This window comes from Dipodomys merriami, unplaced genomic scaffold, assembly GCF_024711535.1.
Source record: "Dipodomys merriami isolate MVZ:Mamm:240054 unplaced genomic scaffold, mDipMer1.0.p SCAF_19, whole genome shotgun sequence".
NCBI classification, from domain to species: Eukaryota; Metazoa; Chordata; class Mammalia; order Rodentia; family Heteromyidae; genus Dipodomys; species Dipodomys merriami.
In genome coordinates this window covers 22534118-22553766 of record NW_027203270.1, presented here as the reverse complement: position 1 = coordinate 22553766, position 19649 = coordinate 22534118, and the positions used below count along the sequence as shown (strand labels likewise).

The following is a 19649-nucleotide window of genomic DNA, read 5'->3' as shown; positions in this document are numbered from 1 at the left end:
TAGTCAATTTGTATTTTGAAATAATTTCAAGCTTACTAAAAATGTTTCAATAACAGTACAAAGAATACTTTTTCTTAGCCATTTCAAAGTTACAGATGCCCATGCCCTCAGATGGTATGCATTTCTATAAACAAGATATTCTTTTATAAAACCCACACTATCAGCAAAGAAATGAGTAAAGTAACATTTCATCTATCTATCAGCTCTTCCACAGACCTCACTTAAGTTTGAATGTTTGCTCAGTAATGTCTTTTTACAGAAAAAGAATGCAATTCAGGCTTATGCAATTCACTTAGTAATTAATTCTCTTCATCTTTTTAATCTGTAATGATTCTTTAGTCTTAAGACTTTCATGACCTTGACACTTTCGAGAATTATAAGCTTGCACACCACTCTTTAGAATTTACTTCTTGATTTGATCCAGGTGATATATACATATTATATACATATATATACACACATATGTATATATACACATATATACATGTATACATGTAATTTTTTAGCAGAAATATCACAAAAGCACTACTGTGTTAACTTGGATTTTATGGTGTCTGTAAGATTTTTTTTCAGTTAAAAAATCATCATACTTTATCCCTTTGTAATTACTAATATCAAAGGTGGTATGAAATTTATGTAAATGTTTCATTCCTCAACATACCTGTGGTAAAATATATATAACAAAATTTTCCCTTTAGCCATTTTAAGTTAGGATTCAGTTAATACATTCACAATGTTGTATGACCTTTGCCTCCATTCATTTTCTATCAGCCCCAACAAGAACATTATACCTATTAAAAATAACTTTTACATTTCTTCCTTTTATTAACTCCTAACGATTGCTATTCTACTTTCTGCCTCTGTATAAGTACCCATTCTAGGGACCTCCTGTAAATGGAATCATACAATATTTGCCATTTTGTGTAATTCTTATCTCACTGAGCAAAATGGTTTCAAGGTTCATCATATTATATATATACATATACATATATATACATACACACACAGACTTGACCCATTATTTTTAACTTGGCACATTATTATTAATGCTTCTTGAGTTAATTACTATAATAATTTTCTTAAATTCCATCTTTAATATTAACTGTCTATACAAAAGAACAAGTAATCCAACCTGGTGCTCATGCCTATCATTTTAGTCATTCAACAGGATTAGATCTAAATTATTGAGATTTGAAACTAGCTGGGGTAGAAAAGTGCATGAGACTCCAACTCCAAAATAACCAGAAAAAGTTGGAATGGAGGTTTGGCTTAAGTGGTAAAATAAGAAAGCAAGCTAAGTGAGGATGAAGTCCTGAGTTCAAACCCAAGTACCACCAAAACAAACAAAAAAGAATAAGTAATTCATTTAATAAATTGGCAAATGAGAACCAGAGTTCTCAGCAGTACAAATGACCAATAAACATGAAGAAATATTTGGTATACTTAGTTAAAGGAAATGTAAATGAAAATGCTGAGATTCCATCTCACACCAGTCAGAATGGCAATCATCAAGAAAAAGAACAAATAAATCTGAAGAAGTGTGGAGAGAAAGAAATCTTCATACACTGTTGGTGGAAATGCAAATTAGTACAGACACTATGGAAATGCAAATTACTCCAGACACTATGGAAATTCTTCGAGAAACTAAACAGAAGCACCATAAAATCCTCCTAATATACTATTGGGCATCTATTCAAAGAATGTAAATCAGCAAGAGAAATACTTGCACACTCATGTTTATAGCAGTGCTACTCAAAACAGCTAAGATATGGACCAGCCTATGTACCTTCCAAATAGATTTCTGGCTAAAGAAAATGTAGTACATATATACCATAGAGTATTATTTAGCCATAAAGAATAATAAAATTATGTTGTTTGTAGGAAAATGGATAGAACTGAAGGCCACCACATGTTAAGTGAGATAAGCCAAGCTCAGAATTACAAATGTAGAATCTAGGCCAAAAAAATCAGTATGACATGATTGTAAAAGACCCAAGGGTTAGAGGCATGGCTCAATTGGTAGAGTGTCAGCCAATGAGTGAAAGTGTCCTATCAAGAGTTCAAATCCCAGTCTTGAACAAAAAAAGGAGGACCATTTGGGGGAGGAAGTTGTGGATTGGGGGAAAGAGAATAAATGGGAAGGATGAACATTATAGAAGTACATTATATATACGAAAATAACATAATGAAATCCATCAGGAACTCTTAAAAAGAATAGGACTAAGGAGGGGAACTAAGAAAGTAAAATAGAGGGGCTGAATTTAATCAAAGCACATTTTATGTATGTCAATGGAATCTTTTTGCACCAAGAATTTATGCTAATGAAAAAGCAATTAAAAAGAATGTTACAAAACTCTTTTTTAATGGAGTTAAATAATGCCACATCGTTTTATAATAACTACAAAAGATTCTTATTATTTTAGGATACTCAGTATCACACTTTTAAACAATTCCAAATTCCCAGAAAATAAGATTTTTATATTATTCAGTATAACATTTATCTTTTACTGAAGCCATGGGTCAGATGAAGGGTATATGAATATGTATATTAACTTAGTGATCCATCTGTGGAAAATCTATATGGAATTCCCATTGACTTTATGTCAGAGGCTTTATTTTTCCTTTCAAGAGGCAACATAAGTACATTTCTTTGACATGTGGTGTAAAATAGTACATGTATTTTTATATTATAACTGTTTAGATTTATGTAGAATTTTTCCTAAGAATGGTTGAAAGCTTCTTATTCACTGGTCAAATACCAAGATAAAACTGTTTTCTTTAATTTAATGAATAACCCTCCTCCTGCTATGCATTGAGTTTATCTTCTCTAAAATTTTCTCATCACAGCCGGGTGCTGGTGGCTCACGCCTGTAATCCTAGCTACTCAGGAGGCTGAGATCTGAGGATCACAGTTCAAAGCCAGCCCAGGCAGGAAAGTCCATGAGACTCTTATCTACAATAAACCACTAGAAAACTGGAAGTGGTGTTGTAGCTCAAGGGGTAGAGCACGCGCCTTGAGCTGAAGAGTGCAGGGACAGTGCCGAAGCCGAGTTCCAGCCCCACGACCGACCATAAAAAAAAATTCTCATCACAAATTTCATACCTTTACTAAAATATTCCAGAACTTCATTTCACTTTCTCCTAAAGAGTTATTCTGTCTGTCCTTTTTTATATTTGGTTTAATAGTTCTAATAAAGCACTCATTGAATAAAAAAGATTAGTAAAATAATTGGTATGAGGATTTAAGAGGCATTTTGATGGTTCTGAGCAAATATACCAAACAGAAGAGAGACAGAGAAAAATGGCCATCAATAGTGGGCAAGGAATAAAATTTGACAGCAATAAGAAAATATGCCTTTAACGCATTTGTAAGATTATCTCTTTGTTGCTTTGTATGTCCCTCCCCCACAGTATAACCCCTGCTTTCACTATATTTGATGTCAGTATAACTTGTGGAAGAGATGGGGAAAAACAAGTCGTTTAAGGATACAGGTGGACCTGTTGCAACAATGAGAAGTACAAGTTGTCATGTCGAAAACGAGCTTTACAACATTGGTGCGGTGGTGGTGGGAGGAGGGGAGGATTGGGTGGGGAGGGAGGCTGGGAAGGGATGTGAAGGGTAAACAAAGGAGGAGGCTGCAATGCTTGATAAGAAATGTACGCATTATCCTGCCCATGTAATTGTAACCCCTCTGTACAGTATGTTCACAAAAAAATAAATTAAATAAAATTAAAAAAATATGCCTACTAGGCTAGACACAAACAATAAGTAGTTTCATACTTTTAATTCTCAGCATGCTCTTCACCTTTTCACATTTGGGTGGTTACATTTTCCTTTATGATACATTCATTATAAATTACCTATTTCTCATTGATATAAATATGGCATCTCTTTGTGCTATACTTAATCATTATAGAAACCTAGGTGTTTTCTCTGACAGGACTAATTGCCAAAGCAAATCTGGTTACATTTCCATTTCTTAGTTCTTAAATGTTTCCTTTTCTAATAACACTGAAGAGTGGGTGAGTACTAAAAGCAGGTGCTTTAATTTGTTCCAGTAAGAGCTGAAAAGGTTTGGCAGGTATTCCACATCCTTCCAAAACTCAGTTCTGGGTGGTGAGAAGGTGGTGAGAATCACTGCCTACAAGTTATGGAGAATCAAAACGGAGCAGCTTGTTTGGAGGCACTACCCTACATTTCTTAGTTCCCAGGTATACCTGAAGGTGAGGGGGAAGAAATGTGTGAAACAAATGGTAAATTACTAACAATTGTTGAAACTAGAAGATAAATTGATTATGTGGGAGTACTCTGAGTATGTTTAAAGTTTCCCAAAATAAATTTTTTGGGGGACAAGGACTTTATTTGAACCAGGGGATGTTATGAACAGACTTGAAATGTGACTGTATGACTGGATTTGTATTCTTGTGTGTGTGTGTGTGTGTGTGTGTGTGTGTGTGTGAGAGAGAGAGAGAGAGAGAGAGAGAGAGAGAGAGAGAGAGAGAGAAACAGAGAGAGAAACAGAGAGAGATTGAGAGAGAGAGAGAGAGAGATGTTATTAGTTTTAATTTTGAGATTTTTACTTGCTAAGCCGGTGCTCTATGGCCTGAACCATGCCTCCAGCCCTTTGGCTCTACTTGTTTTTGAGATAGGGTCTCACTTTTTACCCAGGCTGGTCTGGACTGCAATTGTTCTCCTTATACTTCCTGTTGTAGCTGAGATGATAGGTACACAATACTATGCCCAGTCTTTTCTTTTGGGTTGGGGCCTGTCACCACTATTTTCATCAACTCTGCCACTGATGTCTGATCAGGACTTGTGTTCTTTTGCTCTAGTGATTGATGAACAGAAGTTTTTCTCTGGATAATGACCTTTCAGCCAGGGCCTCACATGGATACATTAACTCTTGAACACTACATGTGTCTAATCAAAAAGAGCCATTAATTACAAACCTCTGAGGAAAAAAAAAACCTGCTCCTTTTCAATGTTGTAGATTTTGAAGTGGTTTTTATGAACTGGTATTATTGGAAGTTACTTTTAGTTAATTTGACTCAAATATAATCATAAATTAACTAGCAGACTACTATGAAATCCTGTTAGCTTTTCTTACATTTTCTGTTCCATTATCTTGTCAATTTCCTACCCACTCACTTCTGTCTAGATGCCATCCTATTCTAGATGTCATCCTATCTCTGTTCTCATCTAATGTTCTCTTTTCAGGGATACAATTTATATTTAATAAATTATATATGCAAAAGTATAAAATTTAGTGAATTTGCCAGATATCCACTTACCTGAAAAACTGTCACAACCAAAATACTGTACATTTCCGTTACCTTTGGAAGTTTTCTTATGTCCTTTCTCAGTAAATCCTCTTAATTACTAGCCACTGACAATGTTACTTAGTTTACATTTTCCATATTTTTTATAGCAAAATTAAACTATATGTAGTCTTTTTTGTTTGGCTTCATTTATTCTACCTATAGTTTTGGAAATCCACCCATGTTGTTTCAATAGTTCTCTTTTCCTCTTGTCTTCTCTTCTTCCTTTTCTTTCTTCTTTTTGTGTCAGTCCTGGGATTTGAATTCACAACCTGGACACTTTTTTTACTCAAGACTAGGATTCTACCACTTGGGATATGGCTCCATTTCTGGCTTTTTGGTGGTTAATTGGAGACATGAGTCTCATGGGCTTTCTTAGCTGGGCTGGCTTTGAAGCTTAATCCTCAGTTCTCAGATCTCATTCTTCCTGAGTAGCTAGGATTATAGGAGTGGGCCATTGGTGACGGGCAGTTTGTTCTCTTTAAAGCTGAATAATATTTCATTATATGCTATACCACATTTTAAAGTTTATTCCTGTGCTGATGAGCATTAGATATTTCCCATTGTTGGCTACTAATAAAGATTATAAGATTTTCACATAGAAGTCTTTTCTAATTTTTTACTTTTTCTTTTTTAATATATATTTTTATTGTAAACATACTTTGCAGAGGGGTTACAGTTACATAAGCAAAGTAACGAGTCCATTTCCTATTGAGCATTGTTACCCCCTCCTTTGTTTTTCCCCTTCCATCCCTTTCCTCCCTGCCTCCCCAACTACTCCCTCCCCACTCCAAAGTTGTAAAGTTCACTTTCAGCATATTGTCTTGTAAATCTTGTTGTTACAATGGGGGCATCCTGTATCCTTATTTTCACATAGAAGTCTTTAAGTACAATTCAATTTTTCTTTGGCAAATACCAGAACTGTGTAAAGGATTGATTACATAGCATCAAATTTCAATGTTATAAGAAGTTGCCAGTTTCAAAAGTGACTGTTCAGTTAGATTCTCACAAGCGGTCTGACAATTCTAATACTTCCAGTATAAAACTCATTAGTACTTGTACTGAATTGTGAGCCTTTTCCTTCTTTTTAAAAAAATTATTTATCGGGGCTGGGAAGATGGCTCAGTGGTAGAGTGCTTGCCTTGCATGCCTGAGGCCCTGGGTTCGATTCCTTAGCACCACATAAGCAAGAAGAAAAAAGCCAGAAGTGGCACTGTGGCTCAAGTGGTAGAGTGCTAGCCTTGAGCTGAAGAGCTGAGGGATAGCACCCGGGCCCAGAGTTCAAGCCCCATGACCAGACCCCAAAAAAAACAAAAAAACAAAAAAAAATTATTTATCTTTTTTATTGCCAAGGTGATATATATAGGTGTTACAGTTATATAAGTAAGAAGTTTTTTTTAATCATACTGATGAATATATAGCAGCATCTCATTCTGGTTTTAATGTACATGTCTTGAATGACTAATGATGTTGAGTATCTTTTTTATGTGTTTATTGGCCATTCTTTCATCTTTTATAAATGTCTAATGAAATCTTTTGTACATTAAAAATTAGGTTGTCCTCTTAGTTAGTTATAAAAGTCCTTTACTTTTGGTTACAAACATGTTTGTATTTTCTTATTCTATGGATTTGTTTTCCATTTTCTACAGTTTATTTTGAAAACCAAGGTCCAATTTTTTACCATTAAAAAAAAAAAAACCAACCTCATATCCAAGATATCTCAGCCCATACCAGGGATGCAAAGATTCACTTCTAAGTCTTACATGCAGGTCTACACTTAAGTGGAGTTTTATGCATGGTATGTAGTAAGAGTTAATGTGCATCCCCCCCACCCCTAAATTTTCCTGACACCTTTTTTGACAAATAACATAAGTCCTTTAAGTTTTTTTCTAGTGAAAACTGCCTTGGTGAGTCTAAGTCATTTGAATTTCTATTTAATCTTCAGAACTAGCTTGTATATGTCTACAGATTTTTTTGGGAGGGAGGGATTGTATTGCATCAACTTAGGGAAAACTGCTATGCTAACAATATTCAATCTTATAACCTACCAATATGATACATCTGCTTGGATCTTCATCGTTTTAGCAGTTTTACTTTAATTTTTAGTATACAAGTCTTGCTCAAATTTTGTTAAATTTATCCTTAAACATTTTGGGATTTTGGATCCTACTTTAAATTAAATTGTTCACTTATGTAACTCAAATAAAACTTCTGCTTTATACTTACTATGTTCAGGACATAAAAGGAAACAAATACAATGTAACAGATGATATGAAACAGGACAAAAAGACTCCCTGATGTAGCAAAACAAAAGAAGTATGCTGAATTATTTAAGATAAAGATAACCTTGATAATGTTTCTAGAAACTTGAAAAACGATAGAGAGAAAATGAAACCATCTGTTTTCTTGAGATAGGGTCTTTCTCAATTTTTTTCTTTTTCGAGACAGGGTCTTCTTACATAGCTTAGGCTAGTTTGCAACTCACTATGAAGCCTAGTCTGGTCTTGAACTTTTGGTCCTCCTGCCTCAGACTCTTGAGTAATAATAGAACTATAGGAGTACACTACCACATCCAACTCCAAACCAATTTTTCTTTTGGCTGAAATTTCTGACTACAAGTGTTAGAGAAAAAGAGCGTTCAAGAAGATTAATATAAAGCCTTTTTTTTTGCATATAGTAGTTTTTGCTTCTATTATAGTACAAACAATGCTGACAAAAATCCAAATGAAACAAAATATACTAAAATATGAAAATGTGCAAAATAACTATCATAAGGTCTTTTCCATTTCTGAATTTAAATACATTTTTTTTGTCACCTTAAACACCACTCTAAGGGGCTGGGAATGTGGCTTAGTGGCAGAGTGCTTGTCTGACATGCATGAAGCCCTGGGTTCGATTCCTCAGTACCACATAAACAGAAAAAGCTAGAAATGGTGTTGTGGCTCAAGTGGTAGAGTGCTAGCCTTGAGCAAAAGAAGCTCAGGGGCAGTGCCCAGGCCCTGAGTTCAACCCCTAGGACTGGCAATAAATAAATAAATACCACTGAAATACCATTGAAATACCTTTGAAAGACACTGTCATTTTAAAGAGCCTTAAAAGGACCATATAGCCAGGTGCTGGTGGCTCATGCCTGTAATCCTAGCTACTCAGGAGTCTGAGATCTGAGGATCATGGTTCAAAGCCAGCCTGGGCAGGAAGGTCCCTGAGACTCTTATCTCCAATAAACCACTAGAAAACAGGAAGCGACACTGTGGCTCAAGGGGTAGAGCACTAGCCTTGAGCTGAAGATGCAAGGACAGCGCCCAAGCCCAGAGTTCAAGCCCTATGGCCCACAAAAAAAAAAAAAAGAACCATATAAAATGATTAATCTCAATTCCTTCTGTGGATATAGGCCTATTTTCCTTGGACTAGTTTGTACTTTTTTCCTTAACCTTGCTTATGTATTTATAAATACCATAAAATTGTTGATGTTACCTGCCTGCCATCAATATCCAAGTTCATTTCTACACTAAAATTTTGTACTAAATTTAGAACATAAGCACTTAAAAAGATAAAATAAAAACAAAAATACTTTAGTGGTATCTGAAAAAATATTTTAATATTGGACAATGGGATTGCATGAAACTACAGAGCTTTTTAATGGTAAAGGACATAGCAAGCAAGATCAATAGAAAGCCCATGGATTGGGAGAAGATCTTCACTAACCATACAATGGACAAGGGTCTCATATTTAAAATATACTTAGAAATCAAAAAATTAAATCCCCCAACAACAAATCTTCAAAGAAACAACCACCAATTAATAAGTGGGCTAAAGTGTTAAAGAAAAACTTCTCAGAAGAAATAAGAATGGCGATTAGAAACATGAAGAAATGCTCAACTTATCTAGCCATAAAAGAAATGCAAATCAAAACAACATTGAGATTCCACCTCACCCTAGTAGAATGGCTATAATCAAGAAATCTAATAACAACAGATGCTGGAGGGGATGTGGCCAAAAGGGAACCCTACTGCACTGTTGTGGGAATGTAAACTTGTTCAACCACTTTGGAAAGCAGTATGGAGGTTCCTCAAACGACTTCACATAGAGCTCCCTTATGACCCAGCAATCCCACTTTTGGGCATTTACCCAAACAATCACAAACAAGGCTATACTAAAGCTACCAGCACAACTATGTTTATTGCAGCATTATTCACCATACCTAAGCAATGGAATCAACCCAGAAGCCCCTCAGTAGATGAATGGATCAAGAAAATGTGTTTTATATATATTTACACACACACACACACACACACACACACACAATGGAATTCTATGCCTCCATCAGAAAGAAGGACATCGCCCCATTTGTTAAGAAATGGAAAGGCTTGGAAAAAATTATATTAAGTGAAGTAAGCCAGGACCAAAGAAACATAAGTCCCATGGATTCCCTTATCTGCAATAACTAGTAAATGTCTAGGACAAGCAGAAGAGGTCAAAAGCTATGCATATATGACCATATAAGCTGATGCTAAGAGAGATGAACCCCACGATAGGGACACAAGAGATTTTATCTTTCTTGCTGTTCTTGTTAATGTACTTAAAATGTACTGCGTGATTTATTTTTTATTTATTTGTATTTTTTATTTTTTGGGTCCAGTAGTGGGGCCTGAACTCTGGGCCTGGGCGCTGTCCTTCAGCTCTTCCGCTCAAAGCTAGCGGCTCTACCACTTGAGCCACAGCACCACTTCTGGCTTTTTTCATTTTGCTTATGTGGTGCTGAGGAATCGAACCCAGGGCCTCACGCATGCAAGGCAAGTGCTCTACCACTGAGCCACCTTCCCAGCCCCTGCGTGATTTTTTTGTTTGTTTGTTTCTTTGTATGTTCTTCCCCCATGGAATAACCCCTGTTGTCACTGTATTTGATTCCGGTGTCCTGCATCTTATATATACATTTTTCTAACTTGGGGAGGCGAAGGGAAATAACAAAATGCTGAAATAAGTATACAGGATGATCCATTGTAACAACAAGATATACAAGACACTATGTTGAAAACAAACTTTACAACTTTCGGGGGGTGGGGGAGAGAAGTTGGGGAGGTGGGGAGGAAAGAGATGGTAGGGGAAAAATAAAGGAGGGTGTAACAATGCTCGATAGGAAATGGATTCATTACCTTGCTGTAACTGTAACCCCCCTGTACAATATCTTTACAATAAAAATATGTATTAAATATTTCAATATGAGTTTGTAGAAATTTTAGAAAATGCAGAAAATATAACGGTGATGATGCTAAATATTAATAGTAGAAACATTTGAAACTGGTTACCAGCTAAGTATGTATAACCAATTATTTCTCTTTTTTTGCCAAGCATGTGGCATCTACATTATCTGCTTAATCATAGTAGCAATCATATGCAATAGGAAAATAAGACTCATTTTTTATCATAATTTTACAAAGAAGTTTGTTGTTCTAAGACAAGAGTCTCATTATATATTCTAGGCTACCCTTGAATTTACTATGCAGCCCAGACTGGTCTCACATTTGGGATCCTCTTACCTCAGGTTTATAGGTAGGATTATAGGTATGCACCACACCCAACTCAGACAAATAATTTTTTCTGTTAAGATATACAGTGCTACAGTACACTGCTAGTAGGTAAGGGAGTCAGAAATTAAACTGATAGTGATTGGCAGTTTAGCTGAGTATTGCAGCATTTTTCTTGTTAGCAAGCACAAGGCTCTGGGTTAAAATGCAGGCACATACAAAAAGAAAAGATTTTAAAAAAAGATAAAGACATTAAGCCTAGGTCTAATTCCAAAATCTTAGCTTTTACTCACTAATATATATGGTCCAAAAAAAAAATTAAAACCACATGCAATGCCACCAACTAGATATAAGTTCTGCTAACATTAGTGATATCTTACCAATCCTCCTTTCATTTTCCAAAAACACAATCATCTTTTCCTCCTAGCAATCAATGTTACTTTTGGTGTTTTCTCCTAGATATTTTTTCTATGAATGTATATTCATGTATCTATTCAAATACAACTTACAAAATTATAGAAATGTTATGTTAAATATGTTGTCATGACAGAAAATTAAGGTCAAAAGACTAGTAAGGAAAAAACCATAATTAAACTATAATAAGACATATCTAACTAAAGATAATCCTACAATTTTAAATATTGTTTCTCATTATTTAGAAGTACTTTACATACTTAGGAAAGGAGTCCAATGGTGTAACTCCTCTGAACGATTAACAAACTATTTAACACAATGAATACTAGGAAGCTAATATATGTTTTTTTGAGGGAGGGGCAAGAGAGGAAGGGGTTCATGAATAGACGGAAGAAGAATAAGCAAATTCAACATTCATTATGTAATGTGAGGGTGGAGATGGTATAGGGAAAGATTGGGCAGAATGATGGAAGGGGTGACATTGATCAAGACACACTGTACTCATAATCTGACATGTTAAACTGAAACCCCTTTGTAGGACTACTTAAAGATAATTAAAAAAATTAGAAACAAAGATACACTAAGTGACATGCTCAAAACAAAGTTTTACCACATGTAGAATACTTATAGAGAATAGAACCAACCTATCTCTTATGATAGATTGTTCTATTAAATAATGAAAAAGGGTAACCAACTGATACCAGTGACTTGTATTTCATCTCCATTATTACCAAGATACATTGCTTAATAAATATCCCCCTACATATTCTGCACACAAAAATCTGATTTGAATAACAGTAACTTTTAGATAGGTTAGACCATTAACCTAAGTAAAATGCAGTAATCTATTTACTGCACAAATATTCTGGATCAACAGCTATATGCCAAAATAGTTTTCTTTTGTAGAACAAAATGATTTAATGATTTGATCTGGTTTTTGAATTCACAACTTCCTTTTACATATATACAGTGAATACAGAGATGCCAAGTACAGAAGAAAAAGGTAAGAAAAAATATGTGTCCATGTCTCAGACACAAAAGTTCAATTCTTCTAACCAAAAATATAGGTACCAAAAGGCTTACATTTATGTAATACAGAAATAATGCTTCCAGTTACTCACTAGAAGTCAACCTTAGTAGACTGAACCTCACAGGGTTCCATCATTGTTTACTGTACCATTTGTAAGCAGTCTACAGCAACCCTTTTATAAAATTAGTCCTTGATAGGTCCTTGCTATGATTACAAACTCAAATTTGTAATTCTAACTATTCAGACAGTTGAGATCTGAGGATCAAGATTGGAAGTCAGCCCAGGCAGGAAAGTCTGTGAGACTCTTAACTGGGATTAAGCTGGAAGTGAGTTTTGGCTTAAGAGATAGAAGGACTAGCCTTGACCAAAAATACTTAGGGTCAGCACCCATGCCCTGAGTTCAAGCCCCAGGAAAAGCGCACGCATGTACACGCGCGTGTGCGCGTGCGCGCACGCACACACACACACACACACACACACACACACACACACACACACACCACTGGTCCTCAAAGTATGGAGCCTCTACCAGCAGCTTCAGCATCATCTGGAATTTGTCAGGAAATGGAACATCTTTGACCCATTTCAATACTACTGACAAGAGATTCTGGGAGGAGGCCCAGTAATATGCATTTGGACAAGTCCTCCTGGTAATTTGAGAACCACTTTTACCTTTACAGTTGTTTCTTGTAATATACAGTGTCTAAACTTGAAGGTAATCAGATAGACAAGATGATATCAGAAAACTACCTCTCTGCACTATCATGTATGAATATATAATAAATTTGTCCATTATTCTGTTAGTATGTCTTATATAAATTTTAAAAAGCATAGATTGAAATTTGTTTTATAGGAGTTGAACTTTTTTTTTATAACTGTGAAGTGTCTATTAAATAAACCAACAGTAGACAGGATAATAGGAAAAACGGTAGCCAAACTTATTACATGCTTGGTGGGCATCAGAGGAAAAAAGAGCAAATACCCAAATACCAGTAAGAGCTAGATGTTTATATACCTTCTTTACAGAGGATGGCAGAAGAGGAGTAGGCAATTTAGAGGAGAGCAAATGATTTTTGGAAAAGATGAACAGGCCCTCAGAAGAATAAGTGATAGTCTGTGAAAAAAAAATCTGTCTGGGTACAGCATCAACCTTCTGTCTCTTTTCCTGTGACACAATTATCTTCCCTTGTTGATGAGATTATAGTGAGTGAGAACACATGACAACTGAATTCCGTTTTTGGAGAATCTACAATTTAGGCTGATAATGGAACTTCAGAGAAAGCTCCTCCCTGAACTCACTTCAGGAGAGAAAGACAGAGAAGATTGAGGGGTAGGTAGGTAGAAAGGTTTTACTTCTGAGGCTGCTTCTAAAACCTTCCTATTTACTTGATTCAAAATATAGCATGCTAAAGCACCATACTTTAAGATATCCTTTTCTAACTTCCAACTGTTTATTTTATGAGCTTATTCATTTGCTTATTGTGAAATTTTGATACTATAAGTTTCAACCCTCAGGTTATCACTATCTTAGAAGAAACTTATTTTAAGAGGGATTAAAGCTGTATTATAAAAGAGCAAACCAGCATGAAGTTTCTGTTTTAAATTTGTTTCAGATAAGGAAAGAAAAGGCATGGCAATTAACATTTTGGCACAGTGTTTTAGTTTCTTCCTAGCTTTTAAATATCTTAGCAAAGAATTCATGTTTGTAGAAATATGCATAAATAATCATATTGATAAGACTGTCTTTAGTGTTTCAGTTCAGACATTCAAAAGCAGCACTACTTTGTTTCTTGACAATAACAATAGCTACATTAGATTAAGGATGTTACATAAGCACTAAAAATGTGATATAATCAGGCTTCACGTATAGTCATTCTGACTTGCAAATCTGAAAAGAGGCTCTTGGTGTATAGTTCATTGAGAGAGTGCTTACTGTATGTGGAAGGGGGTGGAAAGGGAAGGAGAAAAAAGAAGGAAAAAGGACAGAGAGGGAGAGAAAGAGGGAGAGAAGAGGGTGGAAGAACATCAACCTCACAGGAAATTAGCACATTGATTTTACTTCATAACATTAAAATTTGCATGAAAAAATATAAAGCTCAATATCTCATTATGTGAGAAGTATAGCTATACCTCAAAACATGAAAAAGATTCTGTATGTTAAAGTATTACATAAAAAGTTTTTGTTCTTTTTAGAAACAGAAAAGCTAGTCCCTAATACAAAACCAGTACTGATTTAGAAAAGAATTGTCATCTATAACAGTGGCTGAAGTCTAAGGCTTAAAACCCTGAGAGTGAAATCCCAAGGTTTTTTGATATTAAGAATTGATTGATAAAATTAAATGTCTTTCATTTTACTAGTTTGGTCCAAGTTTTTGCCCATTGTTTTATTTGTTTTGCTATTTTAACAAGTCCTATCTGGCTTCAGAGATATCTTATCCTGGTATTACTAGGCTATTGGTATCTTCTTAAAACTAGAAATCATTTTATTCTACTGACCCCAAATGTTGCAAATGTATATTGGCTGCATTAACAGTGTTTAACAGTTTCAAGAGCAGGAATAAATAAAAGACCTGAAACCAAGTCTTTTAAGGTTGCTCGTTCACTAATGTTCTGATCTATATATTCAACCAGAGCTGTGAACATTTCTAACAGAGCTCTATAGACTCATTTGAGAAACAGTGTAAAAGATGTTGCCAGGCAACTCATTTAAGTCTGAAAGAATCTAAGCACTGATAATGAGTCTGTCTTTGGCTCCCACACAAGAAGGGTTTTAGTGAAGTCCTACATGTGTTTACAGGCCATTCATGAGAAAAGGTATTTCTAAAACTAAATGTCCAAAAGCAGTCCATCTCAAGAATCTATTTCTTTCCCAATTTAAGTTTAATGTATCTAATGTATCATAAGTATTTTTGCAGCTATAAAAAGTTCCATTACAAATTAGGTATAATAGGTCATATGCAAAGGCTCCAGTATTGAATAAATATTCTTATTTGTATCTTCCATATTTCTGTTTGCATGTAGCTACAACAAAATTTCTTTAATTATTTCAAATCATAGAAATAATCCAACAATATCTGCCAAGATTATTTTAATTCTCTTGAAAATTATCTTTGAAATTGTTTTTAATGCTTATATTATCAATGAAAAACAGGACATTCAGTAAAAAAAATTGTTCTTTAAGGACAGTATGTGATCATTTGCAAGGACAAATATGTTTTTATATGTAGTCTATATGAAAATCATTGCTCTGCTGGATGGGCCTGATCCAATCCTCCCTCTTTCAAAGCAGACACTTTGCATGCATGCTTACCAGGGCAGTATGCATCCACGTCCAGTTTCTGAGCTGAAGTGAGAGTTGGGGAGCCAAGCTCGGATTCTGGAATTCGTGGGCTCTCAACAAACTTTGCCTTCCTCAGAGGGGCTAAGGGAAGAGAGAGGAAAAGAGAGAGGGAGAGAGAGGAGAGAGAGAGAAGAGAAGAGAAGAGAAGAGAAGAGAAGAGAAGAGAAGAGAAGAGAGAAGACAAGACAGAGGAGAAAGGAAAATAGAAGAGAGAAAAAAAGGAAAAAGTAATGGGAAAAGAAAAGGGAAAAAGAGAAACATAGAGGGGTCATAAATAAGGGGAACAGCAGGCAACAGATGGAAGCACTTAAATGAACGACACACTCTGTCAGACTCAGATCAGGTTACCCTATTTTTTTGTGCCAGAAAAAAAAGTAACTGCATTCTTCATAAAAGAGATGGATTTTGCTAAAAAAAAAAAAAAAAAAAAAAAAAAAAAAAAAAAATCACCAAAAATGGGAAAAGCTTAAATCTAATATTCAAAACTATGAGCACAAATTTTAATTGTCTCAAACCTTTGGTTATTTTTCCTCTCTTTGTAAAAAAAAAAAAAAAAAGCCTTTATCTTGGCTTTCTGTTCCATTTTAAAAAAACTAAAAAAGTATAGTATTAAGTGTAAAGGTTTTGTTTATACTAAATTTAATCAAAAAGTCTTCTTTATCTACAAATTATTTAAATACTCAATTCTGATACATACAAAAGGGGGATTAAATATAAGCCATTAGACTCAAATCTATGTAGTTTAACAAATACATCAATCACCTTACTGCTCTGCTCATCCATTAATGTAAGAAATCAAAACTGCTAGCAGACTAAAATACTGATTAGGCTATGCCAATTTGACACTAATGCTAAAGATATGTAATTTACTTACAATTTAATCGTAAAATCCATGTAAAAGTAATATTCCATGTCACAGACTTCACTCATTATTATAAACAACACAATTCACATATTGAGTTTTATTTAGTGAAAATGCCCATAATTTTTTTCTTGAGGCAGGATCTCACTGTGTAACCTAGACTGGTCTTTAACTTGAAATCCTTCCCTGTCTCAGCCTTTTTTTTTGGGGGGGGGGGCGGTCCGGTTGTGGGGCCTGAACTCTGGGCCTGGGTGCTGTCCCTCAGCTCTTCAGTTCAAGGCTAGCGGCTCTACCACTTGAGCCACAGTGCCACTTCCGGCTTTTTTCTTTTTGCTTATGTGGTGCTGAGGAATCGAACCCAGGGCCTCATGCATGCAAGGCATGCGCTCTACCACTGAGCCACCTTCCCTGCCCTGTCTCAGCCTTTTGAGTGCTGAGATGATAGCTGTCACTACCAGACCCAGCAGCACATATAATTTTTATTTCATGATTTTTGGAGAGATAACCTAAGGAAAAAATATCTTCAAATAATCAGTTAAATATTAAAGTTAAAAACATAGTGATTTCCTTGATGCTTTCAAACAGCCTATAAACTTTAACATACTGTGGCGATAAAGTATCAGTTCAATCTGAGTGTTTAAGGTCATAGAACGTTTTGCCAAAAGTTTCTATATACTCTTCAAAATCCTCATCCATTACTGACCCATATGTATCCTAAAAGATGCTATAGAACCTATTATACTATTTTGTTATTAAAATGGCCAGAATTCTTGTTTACTTCATTGAGGGATAAAAATGATAAAGTGTTAAAAGAATTTAGAAAACAGGTCTTGAATTGTCAATACTGAAAACCTATAGTGAAATCTCTATTTAAACCTTAAGTTATAAATATATACTTTAAATATAGATTAAAAAGAAAATAACATAAAACCTGTTGTCACCACAGCAACAAAAAAAATCTACAGCCAAGATTATAATTCTCCTCCTCCTCAATGAGCTATGGAGTAGAAGAAATTACATGTGCTAGGAGTGTAATACTTAAGTTCCTTTTAAAACTTAAAGAGATTTATATGCAGGCTACCAACAGCCAATATCCAAACCTCTCACTATATTCTCACCAACTGATTTAAAACTAATAAAACAATGTTTTATTTACTTAGTATTGACTTGTAAAGGAGAAATGGTGATAATTTTTTTCTTAAACTTCTTTAATACATTAGAATTCTAGAATTTTATTTAAGAATTGTCATTATACCAGAAAAACTATTATTCCTGCTGAGTTCTGGCAAAGGTAACACTGGTCTCTGATCAAAGGACTTTGTATATTTAAATTTTTAAGTATTTTTTATAATAAAATTTTGGGGTAATAGGAACCATCATCTTAGGACAGAGCTAAGAAATTGTGGATGGTAGAGATGAGGAGTAAATAAAAATTATGAGATGGAATCAACAGGAGAGATAAAAGTTCTAGAGATTATATTATGATGTCAGTACATACTATATTATTAACCATAACTTGTATAGATTATGACAAAGAAAAAAATTAAACCTCTTAAAATACATAGTTCCTTATAAACAGAATTATCTTAGATCTAGGAAACTCAAGGCCATGTTGAATTCTTTGTTCTCCCTTCTCAGGGAATTCTACTGGAGTTTATCTTTGTATAAATATCTAAATATTTAATTTGTTCATCTATCTACCATAACCTCTACCTCATCCATGGGGTACTGTGTATGTCTAATAATAAAAGTTAAATTATTTCATAAGGTAGATAATAATGGTACTCTGATCCAAGTTATACATAATTAGTGCTATTTTTAAGCCAATGAAATACAGGAGATAGATCATAGAAACAACAAGCTGTCCTATAGCCATAATACTGCCTAGTACAGAATACGGAAGAATGAAATAGAAGATGGAACACATTATTTTTCTTGAAAATCTAGAATTTTAATAAACTTCCCTATTAAAAATGGTATGGAGGATGATTCTGTTGAATGAGAGAATTATATATCAAAATGATTTAACTGATAGTTAAAAGAAAAAGTGACCAATATGCACCAAAACTTTAAACCCTAAACCAAGTATTTTATTAGGAGATAACAGCAAATTACTGCTCTAAGAAGTATTAAGAGCCAACACTAGGAATATGATTTTTAGGCTGTAAGAGACTTGAGTTTGAGAATCTACCAAAGATTGAGAGGAAGAATGCATATGGTTTTAGAGGGCAAGCACATTGATTTGAAAAAAATCTAGGTCTTGGTTCTAGCATTTATTACTAGTAAGATACTATGTAAATTTTGTTTAGCCTGACCAAGCCTCATTTCCTCACAATCACTGAATTGTTATAAAGCTTAACTAATCTATGTAAAATATTTAACCCATGGCTTAGACTTGAAGATATAGTTCAACTATAAGTTTAATAAGACATGAAATAATGAGAGCTATGGCTACAGAAAATAAAGCAAGCAAGTGGTTTGAAGACATAGCATATAGCAACAATCACAGTGTATTTTAAGAAGCTAGAAGTTGTTTTAAGAACTTTTTTGGGGGGCTGGGAAGTTGGCTCAGTGGTAGAGCGCTTGCCTTGCATGCCTGAGGCCCTGGGTTCAATTCCTCAGCACCACATAAGCAAAGAGAAAAAAGCCAGAAGTGGCACTGTGGCTCAAGTGGTAGAGTGCTAGCCTTGAGCTGAAGAGGTGAGGGACAGCACTCAGGCCCAGAATTCAGGCCCCACGACTGGACCCCCCCCCCAAAAAAAAGAACTTTTTTGGGCATACATTTCCTCATCAGTTATTCTGGATTAATAATAATACCATATCTAGGCATAAAGATTACATTAACTTATAAAAAGCTGTAAGCACACAATATTAAATGTATGTCTGTTGTTATCAACACCACAAATTGGACATGATTTAAAAAGTCTGACTTTTTTGTGTTTGTGTTTTGGGACTTTGGGGAACACAAAAATGTCTCAAATAATTGAGGGGGATGGGAAGAATAATGATATCACCAATTTTTAAATGAAAAGGTTATGATATAGGAGCATATATACATATATTCTTAGAAAATACTCAAATTAAAATGGCTTAGATTAGATAATGTTGGCTTAGAAAGTTAAAACAGTACAGTTTAAGCTCAGTATGATGGTCCACAGC

The 19649-nt window shown here is 34.7% G+C and overlaps 1 protein-coding gene across 8 annotated transcripts in view; it reads right to left on the bottom strand.

The window, feature by feature from the left end:
• The window catches only part of Tanc2 (tetratricopeptide repeat, ankyrin repeat and coiled-coil containing 2), a 282394-nt gene that overhangs the window by 149137 nt on the left and 113608 nt on the right, over positions 1-19649 (bottom strand). For 4 of the 8 annotated variants that reach the window (XM_070027717.1, XM_070027718.1, XM_070027720.1 and 1 more), the window contains one exon: positions 15599-15709. The exons of the other annotated variants lie outside the window; for them this stretch is intronic. In XM_070027717.1, the coding sequence (XP_069883818.1) occupies positions 15599-15709 (111 nt within the window). The remainder of the gene's footprint in view (positions 1-15598; positions 15710-19649) is intronic. 8 annotated transcript variants of the gene reach the window in all.